Source organism: Molossus molossus, unplaced genomic scaffold (genome assembly GCF_014108415.1).
Source record: "Molossus molossus isolate mMolMol1 unplaced genomic scaffold, mMolMol1.p scaffold_m16_p_22, whole genome shotgun sequence".
NCBI classification, from domain to species: Eukaryota; Metazoa; Chordata; class Mammalia; order Chiroptera; family Molossidae; genus Molossus; species Molossus molossus.
In genome coordinates this window covers 22,826,732-22,851,156 of record NW_023425358.1, presented here as the reverse complement: position 1 = coordinate 22,851,156, position 24,425 = coordinate 22,826,732, and the positions used below count along the sequence as shown (strand labels likewise).

General features: G+C 41.0%; 1 protein-coding gene across 1 annotated transcript in view; it reads right to left on the bottom strand.

The window, feature by feature from the left end:
• LOC118640380 (tetratricopeptide repeat protein 28) overlaps positions 1–24,425 on the bottom strand; it is a 167,086-nt gene that overhangs the window by 87,687 nt on the left and 54,974 nt on the right. The window contains exons 6-8 of the mRNA XM_036277286.1: positions 24,042–24,171; positions 21,550–21,768; positions 19,451–19,616 (exon numbers count right to left, since the gene is read on the bottom strand). Coding sequence (XP_036133179.1) covers positions 19,451–19,616; positions 21,550–21,768; positions 24,042–24,171 — 515 coding nt within the window. The remainder of the gene's footprint in view (positions 1–19,450; positions 19,617–21,549; positions 21,769–24,041; positions 24,172–24,425) is intronic.

Sequence of the window (24,425 nt, the reverse complement as noted above, 5' to 3'; positions counted from 1 at the left end):
ATCTCCATTATAATAAAAAATTTTCCCTGGCCAGTTTGGCGTAGTGGCTAGAGAGCTGGCCTGCGGACCAAAGAGTCACAGGCTTGATTCCGGTCATGGGCACATACCTCAGTTGCAGTTCGGTCCCTGACCCTGGTCAGGGTGGGAGGCAGCCAGTCCGTATATCTCTCTCACATCAGTGTTTCTCTCTCTCTCCCTCCCTCCCACTCTGTCTGAAAATAAATGGAAAAATATCCATGAATGAGGATTAAACAAAAAACTTTTGCATGAGCCTTACCAAATCTAACAAGAGTTTATCCACAGTAAATACTTGACTCTTAAGGGAGAGAAATGGCTAGCCCTGGCCGGTTTGGCTCAGTGGTTAGAGCACTGGCCTCAGGACCAAAGAGCTACAGGTTCAATTCCCAGTCAAGGGCACATATCTGTGTTACAGGTTAGATCCCAGGCCCCCAGGGCCACGCAAGAAGCAACCAATCGATGTATCTCTCCCTAGTTTTTTTTTAATCAGAAGTGTGAGTTTATTAATTAATTTTTGTTACAGATGTTTCTCCTTTTCTCCCCACTGATTCCCCCCTCCCCCTCCCTCCCGGCCCTGTCCCCAGTTTGTTGTCCATGTCCACTGTTCATGCATACATGCATATAAATTCTATGGTTCATCTCTCCCCCACCATCCCCTCTTCTGGGGATTGTCAGTGTGTACCCCACTTCCACGTCTCTGGGACTACCCCATTCCTCAGACTGTTATGTTCATTATATTCCACAAATAAGTGAGATCATATGATACTTGTCTTTCTCTGTTTGGCTTGTTTCATTTACGATGATACTTTCCAGGTCCCTCCATGTAGTCTCAAAGTATGAGATCTTTCTTTCTTACAGCTGCGTAGTACTCCATTGTGTATATGTATCACAGCTTTTTTATCCATTCGTCTACTGATGGACACTTGGGCTGTTTCCAAATCTTAGCTATTGTAAATAGTGCTGCTACAAACATGGGGGTACATATATTCTTCCTGATTGGTGTTTCAGGCTTCTTAGGGTATATTTCTAGAAGGGGGATCACTGGGTCAAATGGAAGTTCAATTTTTAATTTTTTGAGGTAACACCATATTGTTTTCCATAGTGGCTGCACCAGTCTGCATTCCCACCAGCAGTGTACTAGAGTCCCCTTTTCTCCACACCCTCGCCAACACTTAAATGTGATTCATGAATGCATAAAAATCCTAGAAGAAAATGTAGGCAACAGAAACAAAGTGAAAAATCAACACATGGGACTACATCAAACTCAAAAGCGTCTGCACAGCAGAAGAAACCACCATCAAAGTGGAAAGGGAACCCACTGTATGGCACATCACAATTGCCAATGATACATCAGATAAGGGGTTAATTTCCAAAATATATAGAGTGCTCATACAGCTCAACAAAAGGAAGACAAAGAACCCAATTAAAAAAATGGGCAGAGGAACTAAATAGACACCTCTCCAAACAGAACGTACAAATGGCCAAGAGACATATGAAGAAATGCTCAATATCCCTAATCATCAGAGAGATACAAATTAAAACAACAATGAGGTATCACCTTACAGGTGTCCGCCATCAACACATCATCAAACAAGTGTTGGCAAGGGTGTGGATAAAAGGGGACTGTAGTACACTGCTGGTGGGAATGCAGACTGGTGCAGCCACTATGGAAAACACTATGGTGTTACCTCAAACTGCAATTAAAAATTGAATTGCCATTTGACCCAGTGATCCCCCTTCTAGGAATATACCCTAAGAAGCCTGATACACCAATCAGAAAGAATATATGTACCCCCATGTTCATAGCAGCACTATTCACAATAGCTAAGATCTGGAAACAGCCCAAATGTCCATCAGTAGACGAATGGATAAAAAAGCTGTGGTACATATACACAATGGAGTACTATGCAGCTGTAAGAAATAAAGAGCTCTTATCCTTTGAGACGACATGGAGAGACCTGGAGAATATTATCCTAAGTGAAACAAGCCAAGCAGAGAAAGACAAATATCACATGATCTCACTTATTTGTGGAATATAATGAACAGTCTGAGGAACAGGGTAGACCCAGAGTCGTGGAAGTAGGGTACAGACAGACAACCCTCAGAAGGGGGGGGGAGATAAACCACAGAACTTATATGCATGTACACAGAACCAATGGACATGGATAAAAAAGCTGGGAACGGGATGGGGGGGGATGGGGAGGAGGGTGTCAATGGGCAAAAAAGGAGAAACATCTGTAACAACAACAACAACAACAAAAGAGGGTTCCTAATAGTTGTCTGTCTATTTCAAAGGGCTACTGTAGAGATTAACTAAGCCATTACTTGTGAAGATTCCTGGCAGACGTTATTTGAAGTACCACGGATATAACAGGTGGTATTATTGTTGTTAGAGCTGACACCTCATTTCATTCTGGGCCTGCATGCACTTCTCTTTTCCTCTTTTCTAGTCCCCACGGGCAAAGGGTTTAAACCTCTGAAGTCTCTTGTTCTTTACAATTGCTTCTCTCTTTCAAATGAATTTAAATATACAACAGATCCAAGTCTGTTTCAAGATTGAGCTAAAATCACCAAAGCAATTATTTAGGGAGAGTTCAGGGAATTGTATGTAAGATTAAACGATCACTTTAATGTTTGAATGTAAAATAGGTAAATTCTCAAGGACTGATGAATTATGTCTTTCATGATATGGCTTGATATGAATTATTTTCATTTCAAGAACCATCTAGGGTAATGAAGAATTTATTTTTTGAAAATATTCTTCAAGCCAAAGGAATTTTATTTCTCAATGAGAAACCATTCTCTTTCCTCTCAAGTTCACTATACTTAGATTGTTTAAATGATGTGTGAAGACTGTACTATGACAGATTGTTTCTCTACTTTTTCATCTTGTATATTTTTCTACAATTTTCTTTCCTCCATTTTACTGCTGAGGCCAGTAGAGAATACACAGTCCTTGGAGACTCAGTGGAAGTTTCCAGAAGGGGAGGAGAAAAGTCTACTAAAATCTCCAAAGGAACACCAGAAATCTGGAAAGGCAGTAAATGAGTCATTTTCTGTCTGTCTTGTCTTTTTCTCATCCTCAAAGTCATTTGAAAGCAGCAATCCCAGAGCCCCGAAAGGCATGTTGGCAGTCTTTGTTTTCGAGAAGCCCTTTCCGAAGCCCACCTTTGAATTTCAGTCCCACCATTTAACTGGCTATGAACCTAACAATTCACTGAACAGTTCTGAGATTCAGCTTCCTGCTATGTAAAACGGGGTCCACAATCACCACCTCAGAGGATATCACACATTTAGTGAGTGTGTACACCTCTGTCTAACACATGGACAATGGCCAACAGAGGCCATTTCTCTCTTCCTTGTCCAAAAAGAAGCAATCTGGGAGGTTCTAATAGGGAGTAAGAGTTAAAACATGAGCATTAACCCGGCACAGCAGAGCACTTAGCAAGGCGTCTTATGCATCTTGGTTTATTAACATTATTTAGTAATAGAAGATGAAATCAAAGTTGTATCCATCTACTGAGAAATCCTCTACCACGCAAAATTCATATTTTACAGAATCTGGATTCTATTGCCTGTTTGACTCATTTTCAAAGATAAGTTAGACAAGTATCTTTTTTTTCCTACTTGTAACTTTCTTCCAACTATAATTCTCGGTCTCCTTTTATTTCTTTAAATCCTCACCCGAGGATATTTTTCCATTGGTTTTTTTTTTTAGATAGAGGGAGAGGGGGAGAGAGAAAAAAAAACATTGATTGGTTGCCTCCTGCACGACCCCAAAGAGGGCCAGGATCGAACCTGCAACTGAGGTACATGTGCCTTTGACTGGGAATTGAATCCGAAACTGTTTGGTCCTCTGGCCAATGCTCTAGCCACTAAGCAAAACTGGCCAGGGCAATTCTCTACCTCTTTTAAAGTTAGCTATTTCCATACCATAATCCTAAGCCCTTACTCACTATAAAGTAGGCTGAGCTTTTGTCTCAACACTGAACCAAAGTAGGAGGAAGCAGACAAAACAAAAAATATAATAAAGCATTAGCTTATGCTTTATTGAAATAAAGTCTGTACACACACACACTCCTCTTATTCTTTTTTCATTTCAGTCTGGTGTTATCCCAGTGTTCTCATTCTGTGCATTTTAGAGACAGACAACAGGAAAAAGAGTGAGAGAAACATTGATCGGCTGCCTCCTGCTTGCCCCCACTGGGGACTGAGTGTACAACCCAGGCATGTGTCCTGACCAGGACCTCTCAGTCCATGGGACGATGCTCAATCCACTGAGCCACATGGGCCAGGTTGACTAGACAGTGTTTATATGGGAAAAAAAGTAGACCCATTTCATTTAGCCATTCAATGACTATTTCCTGTGCACTAACTACATTCCAGGCCCTGTATTAATGGTAAATTAGACAAACCCAGTAGGCCTCTAGTCCAGTGGGAGAAACAGACATTACAAAACAAACCCCACATAATAAATAATACTCTGATTAGGGACAACTAAGAAGGAAACACTCAGGTGTTGAAATAGAAGAAAACTATGAAAATCCACAGCAGCAAAACTATCCATACATAACAAATAGATTTTTTATTGATTTTAGAGAGAAAGGAAGGGAGAGGAGAAAGAGATAGAAACATAGATGAGAAAGAACATTGATTGGCTGCCTCCTGCATGCCCCCCACTGGGGATCTTGCCCACAACCTGGGCATGTGCCCTGACCAGGAATCAAACCTCTTGGTGCAGGGGTCGATGCTCCACCACTAAGCCACACCAGCTGGGCCAAATAGCTCTTTTTAAAACAACTCCAAAAAGATGTCTTATGTTTTCTACAGGGATGTGGCCCCCAAAGCGTCATTAAGAAACAAGTCAACAAGAAGAGATGGCTTGCAGTGGATAGCTAAAGAAAAGGAAATCAATGTTCTTTATCATTTAGTCTTTCCATTTGATCTCCACAAGAAAGGCTGTCTCCAGCCTCGAGATGACAATCAATATGTGACATATCCAGTTTCAACTTCATCAGTTTAAATTAATAAACGTATATATTAACATATACAGTAAGAGCTGAAAGTTATCCTCTCGCTATGCCCTTTCATGGACAGGGTATGTCAATCTAGCTTCTGGTTTGAGGAGGAAGGCTCCACTGTTGCTCGATCTACCTGTGAGACTGGAGGTGAGGATGCAGAAAACGAGCTGAACCGTGTCAGCAATGTGCCTGAGGGAAGCCCTAGTGCCGAGGCAGGGAGCGGAACGCGTGTGAGACCACTGTGGGCCACCTCCTGAGATGGGAAGGTACTCAGTCTTTCCTACAGGCAGGAAGCTTTTACGAAGGCTGACAGAAAATGAAGTGTTATCTCCTGATGTTTCTAATTAGCAGAGAGACGAGCAGCACACACAGGAATAAAAAAAAAAAAAAAAAGACAAGTTTATGATGATAACGGTTGTCTCCATCAAACAGTATTTTTTGAAGTGATGAATCTTTAAATCAATTCTGCCTCTCCCTGCTTATTAGCAGTGACTCCTCACTGCATTAGCATAAGTCTGTCAAAAGCCGGGAAAGAAGACCTCATTATTTTTAAAGCCTTAATGAATTTAATGTGTTACTGGGAAACAGAAAAGTTTCATGTGCTAGCCTAGGTGGGGGTCAAGTTTTGTAAAGTGGACACATAAGAAAAATAGAATATTTTCTACCAAATAGTTAGGTGTGACAGAAGCCACTCTATTTCAAAGTAAGTCACCATTTTGTGAGATTTCCAGTCCCATTATCCTGAAATACCTCAAATACCAACCTCTCCCCAACAATGCTGCTCTACTTGAATTAGCCAATCATGCCAGATTGTGAGACCATGCTCCAACCAATCAGAGTAAGGTGCAGCAACACATCAGGGATAAAAATGGAGCAGACTTCCCACTCAGTGCACATGCTTACCAGATTCTTTTGTTCAGTTACGCACCCTTCTGCAGGAGTAAAGTTTGCCTTGCTGTGTCATTTTTGAGTTTCTGTTTCATTCTCATGATACCACCAGAGAGTATTTCCAACAGATGTTAGTTCAAGCAAGGTCTGCATTAACTACCTGATCTGGATAAGTCCTTCTCTTTGAGCTTCGAGGATAATACTGTGCTTTCATGATACGTCCCAGAGGTGGAAGTGGGAAGAAAAAGGCTAGAGCAACAACTATGAAACACACGTTTTCACGATGTCATACTTTGCTACACATTGTCCATACAATAATGATGCTATACTGACTATGTGATAGCTCCCAGCACTTTGTTCTTTCATGGTTTCAATCATCCATTTATCCAGTGAACATTCATTGCAGGCCTCTTAGCTACTAGGCACTGTTAAGAGCTGGTACTGTAGAGATAAGGCATGACCACGTGACATTCAGGGACTTCATCACTGGAACTGGGATAATTTGTATGTTTTAAATCTAGTTAACCAGAGAGTATATCAGAGTTCTATGTACTGTGCGCCCAAACGTTTCTAAATCCTGGCTGGGAGCAAGGAGATGGAGAAAAGCATAAGTGGGTCAGCGCCACAGCAGTTATCCTCTACTTCATCCAGTCTCCTTAATACCTTCCCCATCTTGGCTTCTCTCACCTGTATAAACAATGTCTGCCTTCAATGTGTGCTTAAGACTCCTAGGAGGGGCAATGCCTCAGGGACAGAACAACGGAGGATCGCACACTGGCAGAAGAAGAAAGCAAATGCAAACTCACGGGAATGTGCATGGTGTGCAGATGGCAGGGAGAAAACCTGGCCCCTATTGGAACAGAGAGTTGACACCAGTAAACAGAGTAGGACAGGCTGTATGGGGCAATGGGGCCTGACAACCAGCTTTTATCTCGAGGGACTCCTCAGCCACCATCATTCTCTGTGGGCTACGGTGGGTGTGGGAGCACTCACATAACACTGGAGCTGTTAGCAACCTCCTCAGGCAGCAAACAGCCAGAAGCACTGGCGGAGGAGGTGGAGGCCGAAGGCAGGAAGGCAGGAAGGCAGGAAGGCCAGGCTGGTCATGGGGGCATGTTCTTGTAAGAACCTGGCCCAGGGCAGAGGAGAGAAAGGGTGAAAGTAGGAGAGAAGTCGGGAGCAAATGAGTAAGATCAAAGAGAATTTAGTGATTGATTAAATAAACTGAAATAAAGGAAAGTGAAATTTAAGGACAAATGATTCAAAGGTCTCAAAGCTAAGGAACTTGGGTAGAAAAGGTGGAGGCTTTAAAAATAAATGGAGCCTGGCCAGTGTGGTTCAGTGGCTGAGCATCATCCTGTGCACCAACAGGTCACTGGTTTGATTCCTGGTCAGGACACATGCCCAGGTTGCAGGCTTGATCCCCAGTAGGAGGGGTGCAGGAGGCAGCCGATCAATGTTTCTCTCTCATCAATGTTTCTATCTCTCCCCCCCACTTCCTCTCTCTCTAAAAATCATTAAGAACATTTAAAATAAATGGAAAAAACTGTGAATAAAAATGTGCCAGACTGGGGAGGTGGCTGAGAAAAGGTATGACTTTGGATGTGCTGAGCTTGAGGTGAATTCCAGGGAAGCTGCTTTGATACAGAGGGAAGGTCAAGCCTACAAATCGAGTGAGACCCTGGGCCAGGGGTGTAGATCTGTGTCCTTGATGGAGATTATATTTCCAAGGGAAAGTCCAACAACAGGTGTGAATGAGGGGAAATGACCACGGTTCTGGAGCGAGAGGAAGATGAGAGCATTGAGAGAGACGGACGAGTGCTTGCAGAGCTCACGCATACCTGGGTGTGTGCTGTGTTGAGGTGAAAACGATGTAAGCAGAAAAGCGGTCAGCCAGCAGATGTTGAAGGGAACTGGAGCATGAAGCCTGCCGGAAGAGCATCCTTCTCCCTCTCCAGGTCTCCACAGGTGGGGGGAGTGGGAGACTGTCTTACTGCTCAGCACATATTCACTCATGAGAGCAATATATTTTCCAACCCCACTGAAGTTTAGCTTGATATGTTAAGAGCTAGTAATGTAGAGACAGTTCCACTGCTTTAAGCAATGGAAAGTGAAAGGATGAGAAGTGAGCAGGGCTTTAAATGTGCCTGATTGCTTCACTTGGTCTTTTGTCATCTTGATCTCTGCTATGTGGAGAGTCTTGTTTGGTCACCGCCAGTCACAGAAAGATGAGACACAGGGATCTAAGCCCCACAGGCATCCTAGAGCAGAACCCCACCTGACTTGCAGACCTAGAGCAAGAAATACATGTTTATGGTTACAAGTCTCTGAAAGTTTGAGGGGCTACATGGCATTACTGGAGGAAAACCCAACTAGTACAGTGAGAGTTGTGGGTCTGACACGGTTAAACGTGCTCCTTTAAGGACAGCACCGCTCCAGAGCCTCCTTACCACTGTTCTCAAATCATTCAAGTACAAAGAGAATAAAAAACTGCCTATTTTAGCCAGTTCAAAGAGGAACTTGGTAGCTATACTGAGCTTATTTTCCCAAAGCAAGGTAAGTCAAGAGTTATATATTAAAAGTCTTAAATATTGATTGTTATAAAGCTGCACAGAATCAATCAAAGAGAAAAGGCCAGGGAGTTTCACTGGAGCAAAGGGCAGGATATACAAAGTCTGGGGTACTGAAATTTGATTAGTTCAAAGAATTTTTATAAAATTGGTTATGACATCAACCAGCCACCAGTTGATGTGAAATAGAAAGTACTGCATGTCCAGAGTGGTCAATGGATTTGCTCCACCCTTTCTCCCTTCAATGCCTGTTCTAACAGGAATGCCATTCCAAGTTTTGGGACCATGAATGAAGGATTTGGGACAAGAGATAAAAGAAGAAATGTCTGATGTTCAAGAGTACCCCTGCTAGCTCTTCCTGGAATCTACCGAACTAGCCCCTGCCCTGTGGCCCAGGGGCAGAACTGTTAGCCCCTGGGCCCAGGGAAGCCTGGGCCATTCACAGTTCTAGGCCCGTACCCTTGCAGAATGACAGGCACTAAGGATTTTCCCTGCGTCACTGCTATCTGCTTGTTATCTTAAGGCTGATTCTACCATTCCCCAGGTTGTCCTTCCCATGTATAAATGGAAAAACTCCTATCTAGCAATTTCAAGAATTCTGCTTTTCAAGAAGTTCATGAGAAATACAAAGGGGGATTCAATTGAGGCTGTTTCAGAGGTCATACAAGATGATCAACCACACTTATCCTTCTTGTTAAGCTGCTGACTTACACTAAGAAGCTTACCAAAGCCTTCTGAGCTCGTTTTGTATGCAGCCTTTTGGAAGGAATCCAAAATCGGGAATCAGGGGTCTAAGAACAGAATCTACAGTGTGTTCCACTAATTTCTGCGGCTGTGTCTTTTCAGTGCTCTAATCCTTAACCTGGCATCATCTTTCCCCCTCAGATAGCTGGGCCTGAGTGAGTCACCCCATCGACAAGGCCTGCCTTCTGGAACCCAGTCATGTCACAAGAGGACGGTACATAAGAGACTCGGTTAGGCAAACCCAACCCAACACTTCAGATCTTGTAAGAAAGGGGTGAACCTCAGGAGGCAGCAGCGGAATGACTGTCATGCAGAAGACAACAATTCCAGCAGCAAAAAACAGATCCTCCTCCTGAAATCACCATTCATTATCTGAAGGCCTTGGGTACTTTCTTTCCTCCATGACCTTGTCCAGTGCAAAGAGAAAGGTGGTAGCTACGCTGGGCTTATTTTCCCAAAGCAAGATAAATCAAGAGGAACTCCTCTGGCTAGAATGACTTTTCCCCCCTCACTCTTCAGGGCCCAGTTTAAATGTCACCTCCCTAGAAGCCTCTTGACCCACTGACTTGCCCCCAAGTAGGCAGAGCGAGGCACTGACTTCTTTGTTTAGAGCTTTCAAATAACATTCCGCACATGGTGGATTAATAATTTACACATTTGTTGATTGCTCCACACTGTGAGCTACTGTAAGGCCAAGAATCCAGCTATTATTCATGCGTGTATCTCCAGGCTCACTGCCAGCTCTGGCACACACTGACTACATGCTCATAAAACACATTCAAATGGGCACTACCCTAATTCAGAATGAAATCAGAGACCCTTTAAGGGGGAAAATAAATGCCCTCAAATTTTATATCTACTTTTACTCTACAGAATTCTGGGAAGGATTTGGAGTAAGAAAAAATATATTTGATTTGCAAAATAAAACCTTAGTAGTTTGGATTTATTGGGAGGTCAACCTTGACTAGCAAAAAGCTAGAATTAGAAAATATTGGAAAGATGGTTTTAAACTTTCAAAGCTCCACTATTATTTAAAATAAGCCAACAATGTAGCAAAATGCTTAGGAGGACAGATATAAATATTTTAAATCAGTCTACCCATTATCTATTTACATTGATTAAATATGTCCTACTTGTAATCTTGCTTTTGCAATTCATCTATTTTTAAAAATCCTTGCTTTCCCCCCACTTTTTAAATATGTTTTATTGATTTTTTAGAGAGGGAGGGAGAGGAAGAGAGAGAGAGAGGAACATCAATGAAAGAGAAACATCAATTGGCTGCTTCCTGCACACCTCCTAATGGGAATTGAGCCTGCAACACGGGCATGTGCCCTGACTAGGAATCGAACTGGTGACCTCTTGGTCCATGGGTTGACACTCAACCACTGAGTGACACAACCTGGGCCCCCCATTTTTTTTTTTTGGAGGGGGTGGTGGAATCTCTTTGGGATTGAATTAATCATGATGTTTGGTTCATGACACCCTTTCATCATTAATCCATGCATGGCATGCTTTCATTTATTTAGTAATTTTTTTAAAAATATTTTTTCTTTATTGATTTGAGAGAGAGAGGAAGAGAAAGGGAGAGAGAGATAGAAACATCGATGAGAGAGAACATCGACCCGCCACCTCCTGCATGCCCCTCACTGAGGATCGGGCCCACAACCTGGGCATGTGCCCCGACTGGGAATCAAACCGGCGACCTCTTAATGCATGGGTTGACACTCAACCAGTGAGCCACACTGGCCAGGCTTAGTAATTTTCAATACTGCAGTAAGTGCTTATAAAACCACCACCCAAAACAAAAGCCATAGAATAACATCCAAAATTATTTGTTAACTTCCATGAAGCCCATCCCTTGCCTCCTCAGCCCAAGGCAAGTCCCACTCTGAATCCATGACCATCACTCCCTGCCTGTCCTTTCTATACAAGTTTTATTGCATCTAGCTGTAGTCCTAAAATCATATTTTTATTTTAGTTGTTTAAACTCTGTTAAAAAGATGTTATACTGTAGGTAATATTTTGGGACCTACTTTTTCTCACTTAATATTTTTCTAAGTTTAACCACATCTTTCAGTTCACTATAGCTCATCTCTTTTTGACTGCTGTCTAATTTTCCATTTGGGAACTACACCACCATGTACTCATCCACTCACTGACGGTATGTGGGCATTTCCAGGGTTTTGCTATTATTTACAGTGCCGCTGTGAACATTCTTGTTCATGTACAATAGCCTCTCGTGGATATTATACCTAAGGTACATACCTAGATCAAAGGGTATGTGAATATTCAGCTTTAGAAAGTAATGCCTAACTGTCTGTCTTCTGATGTGGTTATGTCAATTTACTCTCACTAGCCATAAATAAGATATCTGTGGACCCACAGCTCCTCCAACACTCTGCATCATCAGACTTGTTAACAATGGCCACTTGTCAGTCTAGAACCAACTAGAACCACCAACATTTATGAATTGGTGCAATATAAATTAATCAGTGTTTTGAAATAAAGAAATTCATCTGATTTTAAAAGTAACTTTCAGTGTAGAAATTTCAGAAATAAAAAAAAAAACATAAGAGTTACAGTTTATCAAGGTTTAATATTTTTACAATGGTGGAATATTTACTCTATTATAAGGGTCGTCTATAATTGTAATTTATTTAAAATCCTTTGGGAGTAACTCCTTCCAAATCTGACCTACTACTGAACACAGCCCTATGAGTGTTCTAACCAGGAGCTTAGGATCCCCAGAGCTTCTGTGCTATTCCAGGTGCCCAGCAAGCAGTAAATATCAGAATTAAAAACTGAAGATGTGTTTTGAAATTCATAACATCTCCCTTATGGGAGGTTTGTGTTCTATACAATGGTTTCAATCTATGCCTCTTTTGATCTGGGAGGATGGGATGGGGAGTTCTTATTAAACACTTAATAAAAGCAGTTCTTTTCTTTTAAATCCATTTTCAGAAACTCCCTTGTAACACTGTACTTCCTCTCAGCAGTGAAATGCCATTAAGGAGAGCAAACACAGTCTGTAGAATAACAAGGACACCATGGCCAGGTTGTGGGTAATTGAATGATGGTGTTCCCCAAGGCATGGAGATTCAATTTCTAGGAGTTCAGTGTATTTTACATCCAGTAGAAAAAGAGAATTAGTAAACTAGCCCAGCATGAACAGAGAGTCTGCTCACAACACATCCTCTGGTGACTAAATTTCAAATTACTTATACCTCACTATGGGCCAGTTAGACAGTGAGAATTCAGAGAGGAGTAGAACATAGCACCTGCTTTCAATGGCATCATCATCTACTTGAGAAGACACACAAACCAGGTGATTATAAAATAAGAACGAAGTAAGTGCTATTATTAGGCACCATAGAAGGGAGCAAAAATCAGATTTGGACTTACAGAGATCTGGGTGGTCCTGATGGAAACAGTGTGAGATTCGAACAGGGTTCTAGAGGGTGATTAGACTATCTACAGAAAAAGAGTACAATTCTGGATGGAAGGGAGAAGTACTTTATTCATTCAGTCAGTTGTTCACTCAAACATTTATTAAGCATCTACTGTTACAGGACTTTCCTAGGGACTAGCAAGCAGAGGTTAAAAACCAACACTGAAGCTTCTGAAAGGTCTACTTTGAGCAGGGATTTGAAGGATGAGAAGGAACCAGCCATACCAAGAGTGGCAGGCAGAATTTTGTAGACAGGAGAAAGGATGTGCAAAACTTTCAGGTACGAAAATCCTAGTATATCCTAGGCAGTGAAAGGAGGTTGGGCAAGGGGAGTGGGGGTCACAGGGAGATGCCAAGCTGAGGAAGGACTAGAAGTGCCGTTTAAGGGGCAGACAGAGGTTAGATCATATAGACTTACAAAACAGGATACAGAGTGTGAGCTGGAGTCTAAAGATCGTCAGTACTTTTGAGGGGATTAAGTGTGTTTGGGGGACTTTGTGATAAGTAGGAGAACAAAGAAACCTAGTCCCAAATACATCTATGAAAGGTCACTCTGGCCAAAGGGGTTTGGAAGGCCACGAGAAGGAGAGGGAGCAGAAAAGTCAGAAAGGAGGCAGCAGCATTGGTTCAGAGTAGCGATGCCAGGACCTGCACCGCATTTGTGGCAGTGGAGACAGAAGCACGGTATTCCAAATACAGTATTTTACACTTATTTTTATTGTGGTAAAAGAAATCAAATCCATACTTCTATTCTGTTTTCCATAATGGCTGCAGCGCTTTACATTCCCATCAGCAGTGTGCAAGAGTTCTCATTTCTCCACATCCTTACCAACACTTGTTATTTTCTGGGTTTTTGATAATGGCTATCCTAATGGGTGGTATCTCCTGTGGTTTTGACTTGTATATGCTTGTTAGCCATTTGTATACATATCTTCTTTGAAGAAATATTTACTCAAGTCTTTTGACTATTTTGGAATCGGATTATTTTTGTTGTTATTGTTAGGTAGTTCTTTATATATTCTAAATATTAACCCCTTATCAAGTACAGTGTTTGAATATATTTCCTCCCACGTCATAGGCTGCCTTTTCACTCAGTTGTCTGTTTCCTTTGCTGTGCAGAGGTCTTTAAATCTGATGTAGTCCCACTTTTCTATTTTTGCTTTTGTTACCTATGCTTGGGTATCATATCCAAGAAAATATTCTCAAATCCAATGTAATGAATATTTTCCTAGGAGTTTAATAGTTTCAAATCTTACATTTAGGTTTTTAATTAATTTCAAGTTAGCTTTTACATATACTGTAAGGCAAGGGTCCAGTTTCATTCTTTTGCATGTGAATATCCAGTTTTTCCAACACCATTTGGTGAAGAGACTATCCTTACCCCAATATGTAGACTTGCCACTCCTATCAAAAATCATTTGACTATATATGTAAAGGTTTATATCTGAGCTTTCTATTCTAATTCTAATTCTAATTCTAATTCTAATTCTAATTCTAATTCTAATTCTAATTCTATCCTATCCTATTAAGTCTATGTGTCTGTCTGTATGCTAGTACCTCACTGTTTTGATTACTGTAGCTTTGTGCTGTGTTTTAAAATCAGAAACTGTGCAGCCTCTACCTTTTCCTTTCTCTGGATTCTTTTGGCTATTTGGGGTCCTTTGAGTTGTCATATAAATTCTATTTTTGTAAAAAAAAATCAAGATTTTGACAGGGATTGCATCAAATCTGTAAATTACTTTGGGTAGTATAGATATTTTACAATATTAGATCTTCCAATTCATTACCATGAATGTCTTCCCATTTATTTGTGTCTTTAATTTCTTTCAGCAATGTTTTGTAGTTTTCAATGAATACAAGTCTTTTGCCTCCTTGGTTAAATTTATTCTTACATATTTTATTCTTATTGTAAATGAGATTATTTGTGGGTTGTTGTTTTTTTATATCCTCACCTGAGGATATTTTTCCATTTATTTTCAGAAAGAGTGGGATGGAGAGATAGAGTGAGAGAGAAACATTGACTGGTTGCCTCCCACTTGACCCAGACCAGGGCCCGCATGCCCTTGACCAGAATCAAACCCGTGACTCTTTGGTCTGCGGTGGACACTCTAACCGCTGAGCAAAACTGGCCAGGGTGAGATTGTTTTCTTAATTTCCTTCTTGGATTATTCATTGTTAGTGTGTAGAAATGCAAGCGTTTTTTGTGTGTTGATTTTGTATCCTAGAACTTTGCTGAATGTATTAGTTCTAACGGGTGTGTGTGTAATCTTTAGGGTTTTCTATATATAATATCATGTAATCTGTGAACAGATATGATTATACTTTTTCTTTGCAATTTGGATGCCTTGTATTTCTTTTTCCTCGCCTAACTGCTCTGTCTAGAACCTCCCATACTATGTTGAATAGAAATGGCAAGAATGGGCATCCTTGCCTTGTTCCTGGTCTTAGAGGGAAAGCTTTCAGTCCTCAACATTGAATGTTAGCTATGTGCTTTTCTCATACAGCCTTGATTATGTTGAGGTCATTTACTTATTTTCCAAGTTTATTGAGAGTTATTTTTTGTTTTGTTTTTTTTTTCAATTCATGGAAGAATGTTAAATTTTGTCAAATACTTACTCTGAATCTGTCGAGATGATTGTGTGGTTTTTGTCTTTCATTCTGTCAGTGTGGTATATTACACTGACTGATTTGGAGAAGAAATGAGGAAACCCAAGAGTTGGGCTTTAGATATTTTAGACTAGAGATGCCTGAAAGATATCCAGGCAGAGATGTTTAGTGGGCAGCTGCACTACAGATCCAGAGGCTAGAGTCGCCTGCGCTAGAGTGGAGGGGAAGAAGTCATAGGATATATTTAGGGAACCCAGAGGAAGGTGTGGTGACTGGAGTATAGTGTTCACCAAGAGACAAGAATGGAAAATAAACCCAGAATTACTTCCTGGATCTAGATCATGGTGCCAGGCTTTATAAGCTGAAATTACAAAAAGTTTTCTTTTTTTCTCTCCTTTGAATGACAGAGTTGTTTATTCATGGCTATTTCTGACTTAAAAAAGTAATATATGACCATTGTGAAAAAAATGACAATAAGGAGAAGTATAAAGAATAAAATACCAAACATCTATCCACCTATACTTACCAATAACACTATGGCCTGTTTCTTTCCAAGGATTTTTTACTTTTCATACCCATATTTTGTATATATTACAAAATTTAAATTATACTATATACAATAATTCTATATTGAATTTTTCACTTAATATTTTATAAGCTATGTGATTAAAATTCTCTGTAAACATAATTTTAATTGCAACACAGTGTTGTATTGGATAGATATAAAATAATTTGACATTCAATTATCACAGACATTTAGGTTGTTTTTTATTTTTCTATAATATATAAGCCTATTATAAATATTCCTATGTCTATATCTTTACTCCATTTCTAAAATGAGAATTTTTGCATCAAAGGGCATGAGCATTTTAAAGATTTCTGATATTATTGGCAAATTATTTTTAGAAAGGCTAAACCAATTTATATCCCTAGGGCATGAGTCTGCTCATTCACTGCATCCTTACTATCACTGAGCATTATGGCTTAAAAAATATTTACTAATTTTATAGATGAAAAATAATTTATCTGTCATTGAAATGTTCTTATTGTTTTATGAAATGAGGAAGAAACCAGAGTCTCACAAAAACTCCATTTTGGTAAATTCAAACCACACCACTATATCAATTTTAATATCACAACCAAGAACTTGAGCTTAAACTCACAAAATATGTATAGATTCTAAAAGACTAGTCCAAAGCAACCTAGAGATCCTTAGGACTGGTCCTAACTTGTTAGCTGTCTGTACAGGGTAGAGGGGGAAATACTAACATGTGGAATATAAGCAAGTTACAGTCCTTCCTCTACCCCTGCCATTGATGAAGAACTGAGCTATAACTCAAAAGCCATTTTTTTTTTTTATCCTCACCCGAGGATATTTTTCCATTTTTTGTACAGATAGAGTGGGAGGGAGAAAGAGGAAGAGAGAGAGAGAGAAACATCGATGTGAAAGGGACACATCGAGTGGCTGCCACCTGCACGACCAACCAGGGCCGGGGACAAACTGCAACCGAAGTACGTGCCCTTAGCGGGAACCGAACCCGGGTCTCTCCAGACCGCAGGCCGACGCTCTAACCGCTGAGCCAAACTGGCCAGGGCCAAAAGCCATTTTTCAATTCAAAAGGCACCTGGAGCAAAATTGCTCAACCTTCTGTACCATATACATACAAGAACTCCTTAGGCACAAGTTTGGATATGCCCAATAGGAGGGGTGCAGGGAGGAGTTAACGAGTAACCCCTGTCCTTATGATGAATTTTAATCTAGATCCAAAAAAATTAGGATCAAGTGGAATCTGTATTTTCACACAGGCTGAGCCCTATCATTGATTGGTTTGGACAGGACCTGGGTGTGGCCACTACGTTGCCAAAGGCAGACAGCACACAGAAACTACTCTGCTTGTGCAAAGGTTAAATGGCAGGTGTCGCACACCAAGGTCCTTTCATAATGCTTATCTCAATTCAAGCTCTGGACTGTGGCCTTACAAGTTTGAACATTTGTTGGTGATATGCTCAAGGAGGCTTTGCCTCTTGGGAGCTCACTTTCATTAACCAAGCTCACAGAGTTGTACAAACCAGAATGTCAGTTAATTATGTACGTTCTCTATCTGCAAGCAGATTTATATGAGAAACTAAATGACAATCAGAAAGTCTCCCAAGAAGCAGGGGCTCTGAACAAGGAAAGGCGACAGGACAACCTGCAGGTCTCCACAGAGGGCTACTGAAGGCCTTGGCACATACTGCGTGGGATGGCTTTCATTAAATTTATAAATGGTCCTCCTTCCAAGCTCAGCTCAAATATCCCCTCCTCAAGGAAGCCTCCCCAATTCCAGTATAGGTTTCCCACTCTTGTTTATACATTTTCATTACACCCTGCATTTTCATTTAAGTACTTGCAACGATTTTAATTAAAAGATTTTATATGCTCTGTTGTTTATCTTTCAGTTCCCTGAAAGTCAGAGCCATGCCTGTCTTACTACTTTATTCTCAATCTCAAGTGTATATAGTTCATAGTAGGCACTCAAATATTTGCGGAAGGGAGGGAGGGTGGGAAGCATAAGAGAGTATGATGACTACGAGTCCACCATGGGAACAGCCTTCCATTGGGACTTTGAGTCCCTTAGTCAAGATTCTCTTTTGACAGTGTCAGAAATGGGCACTGCCAAAGTCTGCTCTGCTTGCTCTCCTTTTCTGTGTGTGTTTCTACTGCTGGCCAACCACCTTAATACTTGCTTTGGACATGCAGTACCTTTGGTCAGGTTACAATTTAATCAGACTGGCCTAAGTGCCTTTCTGTCTGCTAAAGTAGCTTTGTATACCCCTGGCCTGACCTATTTTATGGTCAATTAAATCTCAGGGAGTAGCTGTGCTTCCAAGTCCTTGGGATTTCTATACTGTCAAACCCCTGTAATCGTCACATCATTACCCAGGGTTAATGGAGATGCTCCGAGATGCACCGCAGTCATGGAAGAAATAAGACAACAATGTGTGCATGTGGCTGACGCCTGTTCAGACTTCAAACAAGCAGAAGCTAGAGATGACATTCTTACATGCTTTAGATATATTCTCAAAATATGATATTAATTTTGATAATTAAAAACAAAACGAGCACTGGCCAGGAGTCTGGGTGAGATCTAGATTGTTTTGATCCTGGCTCTGACACTAATTCAGCTGTCAGCAAGTCCAATTCAGTGCTGGCTTCTGTCAAATGAAGGAGTTGGAATAACCACTATAGTCACTTCCAGTCTTGACATAACATTATTCAATGATTATTTTTCATCTAAGAACTTCTCCTCGGCTTCAAAAGCACCTCAAAAGGTCAATCCAGCTGCTGGCAATGACCACCACACACCCAGAAGCCTGGGATAAGCATCTCTAAATAAATCACAGCAATATATTAGGATTTTCATGATTACAAATGAAGTCATTTAAGAGACAAGCCGATATCCTAGGGACCTGACACCAGCTAACACAGCAGTTTCTCTGATACAAAGATCTTCTCAACACTTGTTAATCTCAGGATGGAGGACTGAAATGCCGGGGCATCTAGCCAGATCTAAGGTACATTCTTCTTTTGATTTTCCCCATAAATTATTTTCCATATGCAAAATAGTTAATCATGACCAAATGTTTCCACAGGTATATAACTTTTATAGTCTTTGCAAAAAGCACTTCTCTTCCCTATTCTTGATATTGGGAGCTCAACTTCCTTCACCTCAGCCCTGCAATGCACAGATCCATGCACAGACCCTGTCGCTGGTGTTAAATTACTCTCTCACATGGGCATTCAGCTATAATATAAACTCATTATGAATCTGTTTATAGCCAAAAACTCATCTCGGTTTTAATTAGTTGGTATGTTAAATTCAAAGCCATATTTATGTTCAAATATCCTACAAACCCTCCTTAGAAAAAGGCATCTCTGATGAGGCCCTTCCCTGTTTGAAAGAAAACTACCAAAAGATTAAACACAGCCCACTAAGGGGTTTTCACTCCAGACACACATATTTCTTTCCACTGCAGCAACTGTGAATAAACTAAGCACAAAAGTGTGAATTCCAAAAGATTTCAAATAGGATATTTACAAAAATAAATGAACAAAACCCTGAGATGGTATCTGTAGATGGGATTGTGGGATTGGGAATAGGTGTACTACTTGCCTCGAATAGTAAGACTCCACCCCCAGGGCCTCCCGCACACTGGTGATGTGCTGCTCCAGGGCCGAGCTGGTGGCTGTTGGAAGAACTGCACTGCTGCCAGCCTGGAAGTCACTGGCATTTTCCATTGTGTTGTCACCCAAGTAGTATTCATGAAACTTCAGAATTCCTGAAACAAGACAGGCACAGTCAATGTTACAGAATTGGGGTTGGGGGAGGAAAAGGTGACGGCCGGGACAGCAATGCCAACGCTAGGTGACCTCTTTGACAAGCATGCCCTCCTTCAAAGCATATGGAGAAATCCTGAAACTCATGATCTCAAGAGCGCTTCAGAAGTTTGGTCAGTACCCTTTCGGCAGTTCTCACCATCAGGCGTGGTGCTTGACACCAGGGCTTTTGCATGTGATGATCTATTCAGAAGCCCCTGAATCAATGGCTACTTCATAGGTATTTCAAAACAGAGGCTTCTGAGAAGCATCAACTAGGGGAAGTTTTCTTTCAGGAATAGTACATGAGCATGCCAGTGTTTAGACATGCCAGAAACTGAAATCCTGAGTAAAAATATAACCAACCAAGTACAAACTATGTTACTCAAAGACCTTTCATTTCACAAAAGCAAATCAAAACAAATATGTAGTAAAAAGGCCAGATAAAAACATTAAAACTATTTTTAAATAAGAGTAACTGGTCAATAGTCACTAATGGATTAAAGAAGCAAAAAATGATGGCTGCATGAAACTGAGAGAATCCATAGTGGTTTTCTAGCAATAAACATAAGACATTCTCAAATGGTAATGAGGTGTGTCAAGCCTGGAAAATGCTGGTCCTCTCTGATTTGATTAGAGCCCCAGTGAAAGCTTTAGAGTCTCATTAAGAGCAAAGAGGAACAGAAAGAGAAACAATAGCATCCTCATTATACATGGCTCATTATTATAGGGATTTGGATACACCACCTGTCAAATCGTGTCCCCAAAACATAACAATCACAGAGAGAAAGAGCTTGCTATCTCTGTTGTCAACCATGTCCTCCTGGGTATTAGTGCCCCGATGGGGGCTGGAATACACAGGGATTCATTTCACTGTAGCTGACACTCTCGCAAGTCACCATGCACAGCACAGCTTAAAACCTTTAGAATAAAAGGTCAGAGGTAAAAATGTTCTTTATTGAAAGCCCATAAAAAACATGAAATTAAGGGGGAATTATAAACAATAATGCTGAGGCACAGAATGTACAGGCATGAGTGCTTAGAACCCAAGAAGCATCTGAGAGTTGTCATCCAGCCATCATTTTTTTAAATCAAAGGGATGGAAACATAATCAAGAAAACCTTATCAATTTTCCTGGCAGCTGAACTTTTTGAAATGGGCTTACAGGTATTCAAGAAGCTCATTCTTCAAGATTCCCAATTAGAAGATCCACTTTCCCAGTCAATAAACTCTAATTGGATCTGGTATGTCTCCAACATGGTAAAGCCATCAGCATTTTATTATGCAAAAAATATGGCCCTAACAGCTAATTAGTGGTTCTGTACTTAGTGAAACTGTTACAGCCTGAACATTTAATGCTGATTTAATCAAAGAGGATTTTTATTTCTGAAACAGATTTACAATGGATGAAACTGGTTAAAATGGATTATGTTAAACTCAGAAATGTCAAGCATAAGACTTCATTTATATACTGTGAGAAGACTTGCCATTATCATTTTAGTCTCTTTAACTTTACCAGGATAAAGGGTCAAAACCATTAAATCATATCTAGAAAGAACTCTTTAGGACTTATAGTCATCGCTTTATTAGCTAATGAACAACAGCTGCCTAAAAACAGGTTGGCTAGTGAAATTAATCTTTTTGCTCTTAGTCTTCCTTGATAAATGCTTCCACATTCACTGGTGAGGAGCAGCAATTTCTTGGGGGAATGAGAAAGCTGGGCAGTTTAATTAATTGAATGCCCCACCATGGACTATCAGCTGTAGCTGAGATTTTGCTGAAAGCCCACATTAGCTTCTTAGTCTGATCTATGGTAATACATCTTTTCCACCTCTATTCATTAGACATTCACAGTCTAGTGTATAATTGCCCTATTCCTTCAGAAAGGGATCTTACCTGCCCCAGGAGCAAGCAGCCAGCTATACAGGTAGCCCGCGGCCAGAGAATAGTAAAGTACTAGTCCCCTCTGGCCATTAACCATCTCTAAGATCTGATCAATAGTGACTGGAGAGTAGGGGTCAGAGTCCTGTTGTCCTGTTTGTCGTTCTACAAGAAGATCGGCAAATGCCCTTGTCCGTCCTCTTTCTGCCACAGCCAGGGCCTCATCATGGTGGCCTACAAGACAAAGAGACAGACTGAGGACTCCGTGGGAAGTGTGCTTTCTAAGAGAGGGCCATCAGCTACAGGGATCCTGGGCAGAAACCTCACTACCCCTGCCCTCCAATGTGTGGCAGAATCTCAGTCACACTGTTTCAAATTCAACCCCCTGCCTCAGATGATAGGTGCAGTGTCCGTTCTTATAAAATCCCACATTTTCAGATTCCACACCACCCTAAGGTCTTAGGCCGTCCCCTGTCTTGCAGCCACACCACAGAAGAGCCAGCTTTACTTAGGGGATTCATCCTCAGCATCTGCTCCATATCCTGAGTTGCCTCCCAGCCTCCTGGCTTCTGATCTCATTCACTCGGCTCTTTGGACTTGATGCTTTATACTCTAGTTACCCTCTTATTTCCTGCTCAACTTTGATTCTAATTTGACATTGGCAGATGAACCCTATAGAACTTGGCTCTTGCCTATCTATCTCTCCTCAATGCAGCCCCTCTACACTTCACACTGTCCAGTCCCACTTCCTTATCCTCGCCCCCAATTACATCTCTTTGCCTTTATACATGCTGGTCCTTCTGCTAAGTGTGTCCTTCTCCCTTTTCTTGACCTTGTCTCAAAAAGAAGGATCCTAATAGTTGTCTACCAATCTCAAAGGGCTACTATAAAGAGTAAATGAGGTACTAAATATGAAGATGCCTGGTTGACATTATTCAAAGTGATATATATATATATAGATATATATAGATATACATATATCTATATATATCTATATATATATATATATAGATAGATAGATAGATATATCAGGTGATTATTGTTAGAGCTGATATCTCATTCCATTCTATACCCCCACAAATTTACTTCTCTTCTTTTCTCTTCTAATCCCCACAGGCAAAGGTTTTAAACAACGTCTGCTTGTTTAAAATTGCTTTTCTCTTTTAAGTTTTTCCTGTTTTTCAATTCAACTTCTAATCCACCTCCTGTAAGAAACTAGTCTGTAATCTAGTTTAAAAGCTAGTGCACAAATATGAGAGCACACAAAACAGAAAGCAACATACTTTCAAGTGAGAATTGTTTAGAAGTGCTGAAGGAACATAATGCAGAGGATTTGGTTGTGTCATAAATATAAGTATGGAAGAGTTTCTAGAACTAGGGTCCAAAGAGAGAGCAGGCAGAGGAAGGAGACCAGATGCTATACCTCTGAAAGCACTTCAAGGATGCCTTTTTGTTTCCTGCAGTTTGAGTATCAGTAGAAACTGGGGATTTATACGTTGTATATGCAAATATCTCCTTTTACTCTATTAAGATATTAACTGGAACAGCAGGAATGATTTCTATGCACATTGGAAAATTGGCCCCAAAGTGTGAGACAGACTTAACACTGTGATTATAGTAGATACAAATTATAATCTCAGGAAATGAGTACATTTAGTAGATCATTTTTGCAGGGGAAGTTTCAAGTATTCACACACACACACACACACACACACACACACACACAGCAAAGGACAGGTTATTGACAAGGCCTCAGCATTCAACTTCAAAGACATCATTAGTTCCAATAAATACCTCCTCAACCTAAGTTCTGGGTTGGGGAAAATGGTCTGCAGAGATGGACAGGTCTGTCTGAGAAGAGACAGAGGACAGGGCAGTTGGCAGAGGGTGGCTACAGAGTTCAGGCCAGGTGAGGGAAATGTATGCTGCCTCAGTGCAATGCAGCACGCAGGCCTGGGAGAATTACCACAGGCCATGCACAGTCTAGAGGGCAGACCCAGATATTGAAAACATTTACTAGACAGAACTAAAAACTGTGTGGGCACAGGAAATAGAGAAGAGACCAGGTGTCATCTCTGGTTCTTCCTGTTAATACTATTGAGAGGGAAGCTGGGAGGAACGCCTGGTTCAAGTGTCCCTGTCTCCAGGACAGTTTCTCTGGTCCCTGGGGCTGCCTGCCAGTCTGGTTTCTTTCCACAGCACCTGAGTTTCTCTTACCCTATCATCCATCATCCCATCCTGGACTCACTGACTTTGCCTCTCAACAAGCTAAGAGCTTCCTGGAGTCAGGAACCAGGCCTTCTTGATTTTAATCCCTAGGGCTGACAAACAGCACATCATAGGTGCTCTGTACGTATTTGTGGAATAAATGAACAAACGTTCAATGGCTAAACTGTGTTTGTGGCTTCACAGTCTTTTGTAATGAAAAATCGTATTTGATTACAGCTCTCACTAAAAATGTAAACACACGAGCACACGTGCAAAGTGGGAACCCCAGCTGCTCTCACCTAGGCTGACAAGCACCCGCTGCAAGGCCTGGTAGGATGACGTCTGCAGATCAAAGAGGGAGAGTTTGTAGTCCGTGCTCAGCTGCGCCTCATGCCGGATTGTTTCAAACAAGGCCGACGCCCTATAGAGCTGCAAATTGGGGACAAAGAACATTATCCATCCTCCAGAAGCCACGCTCCAGCTATTCACTGACTAAAGACAATTTTTGCTCACATCTTGGTGCACACCTAAAAAAATTTTTTAAAGAGTTGAAAGGAGGAATCTTCATTTCCAGGTAGGTCCTAGTGGAAAGGCATCAGATCATACCTGATAAACTACAGTTTATGCAATCAATTTTTGACAGTTAAAGGCATCTAAAATACAGGGGGTATAGACTTATAATC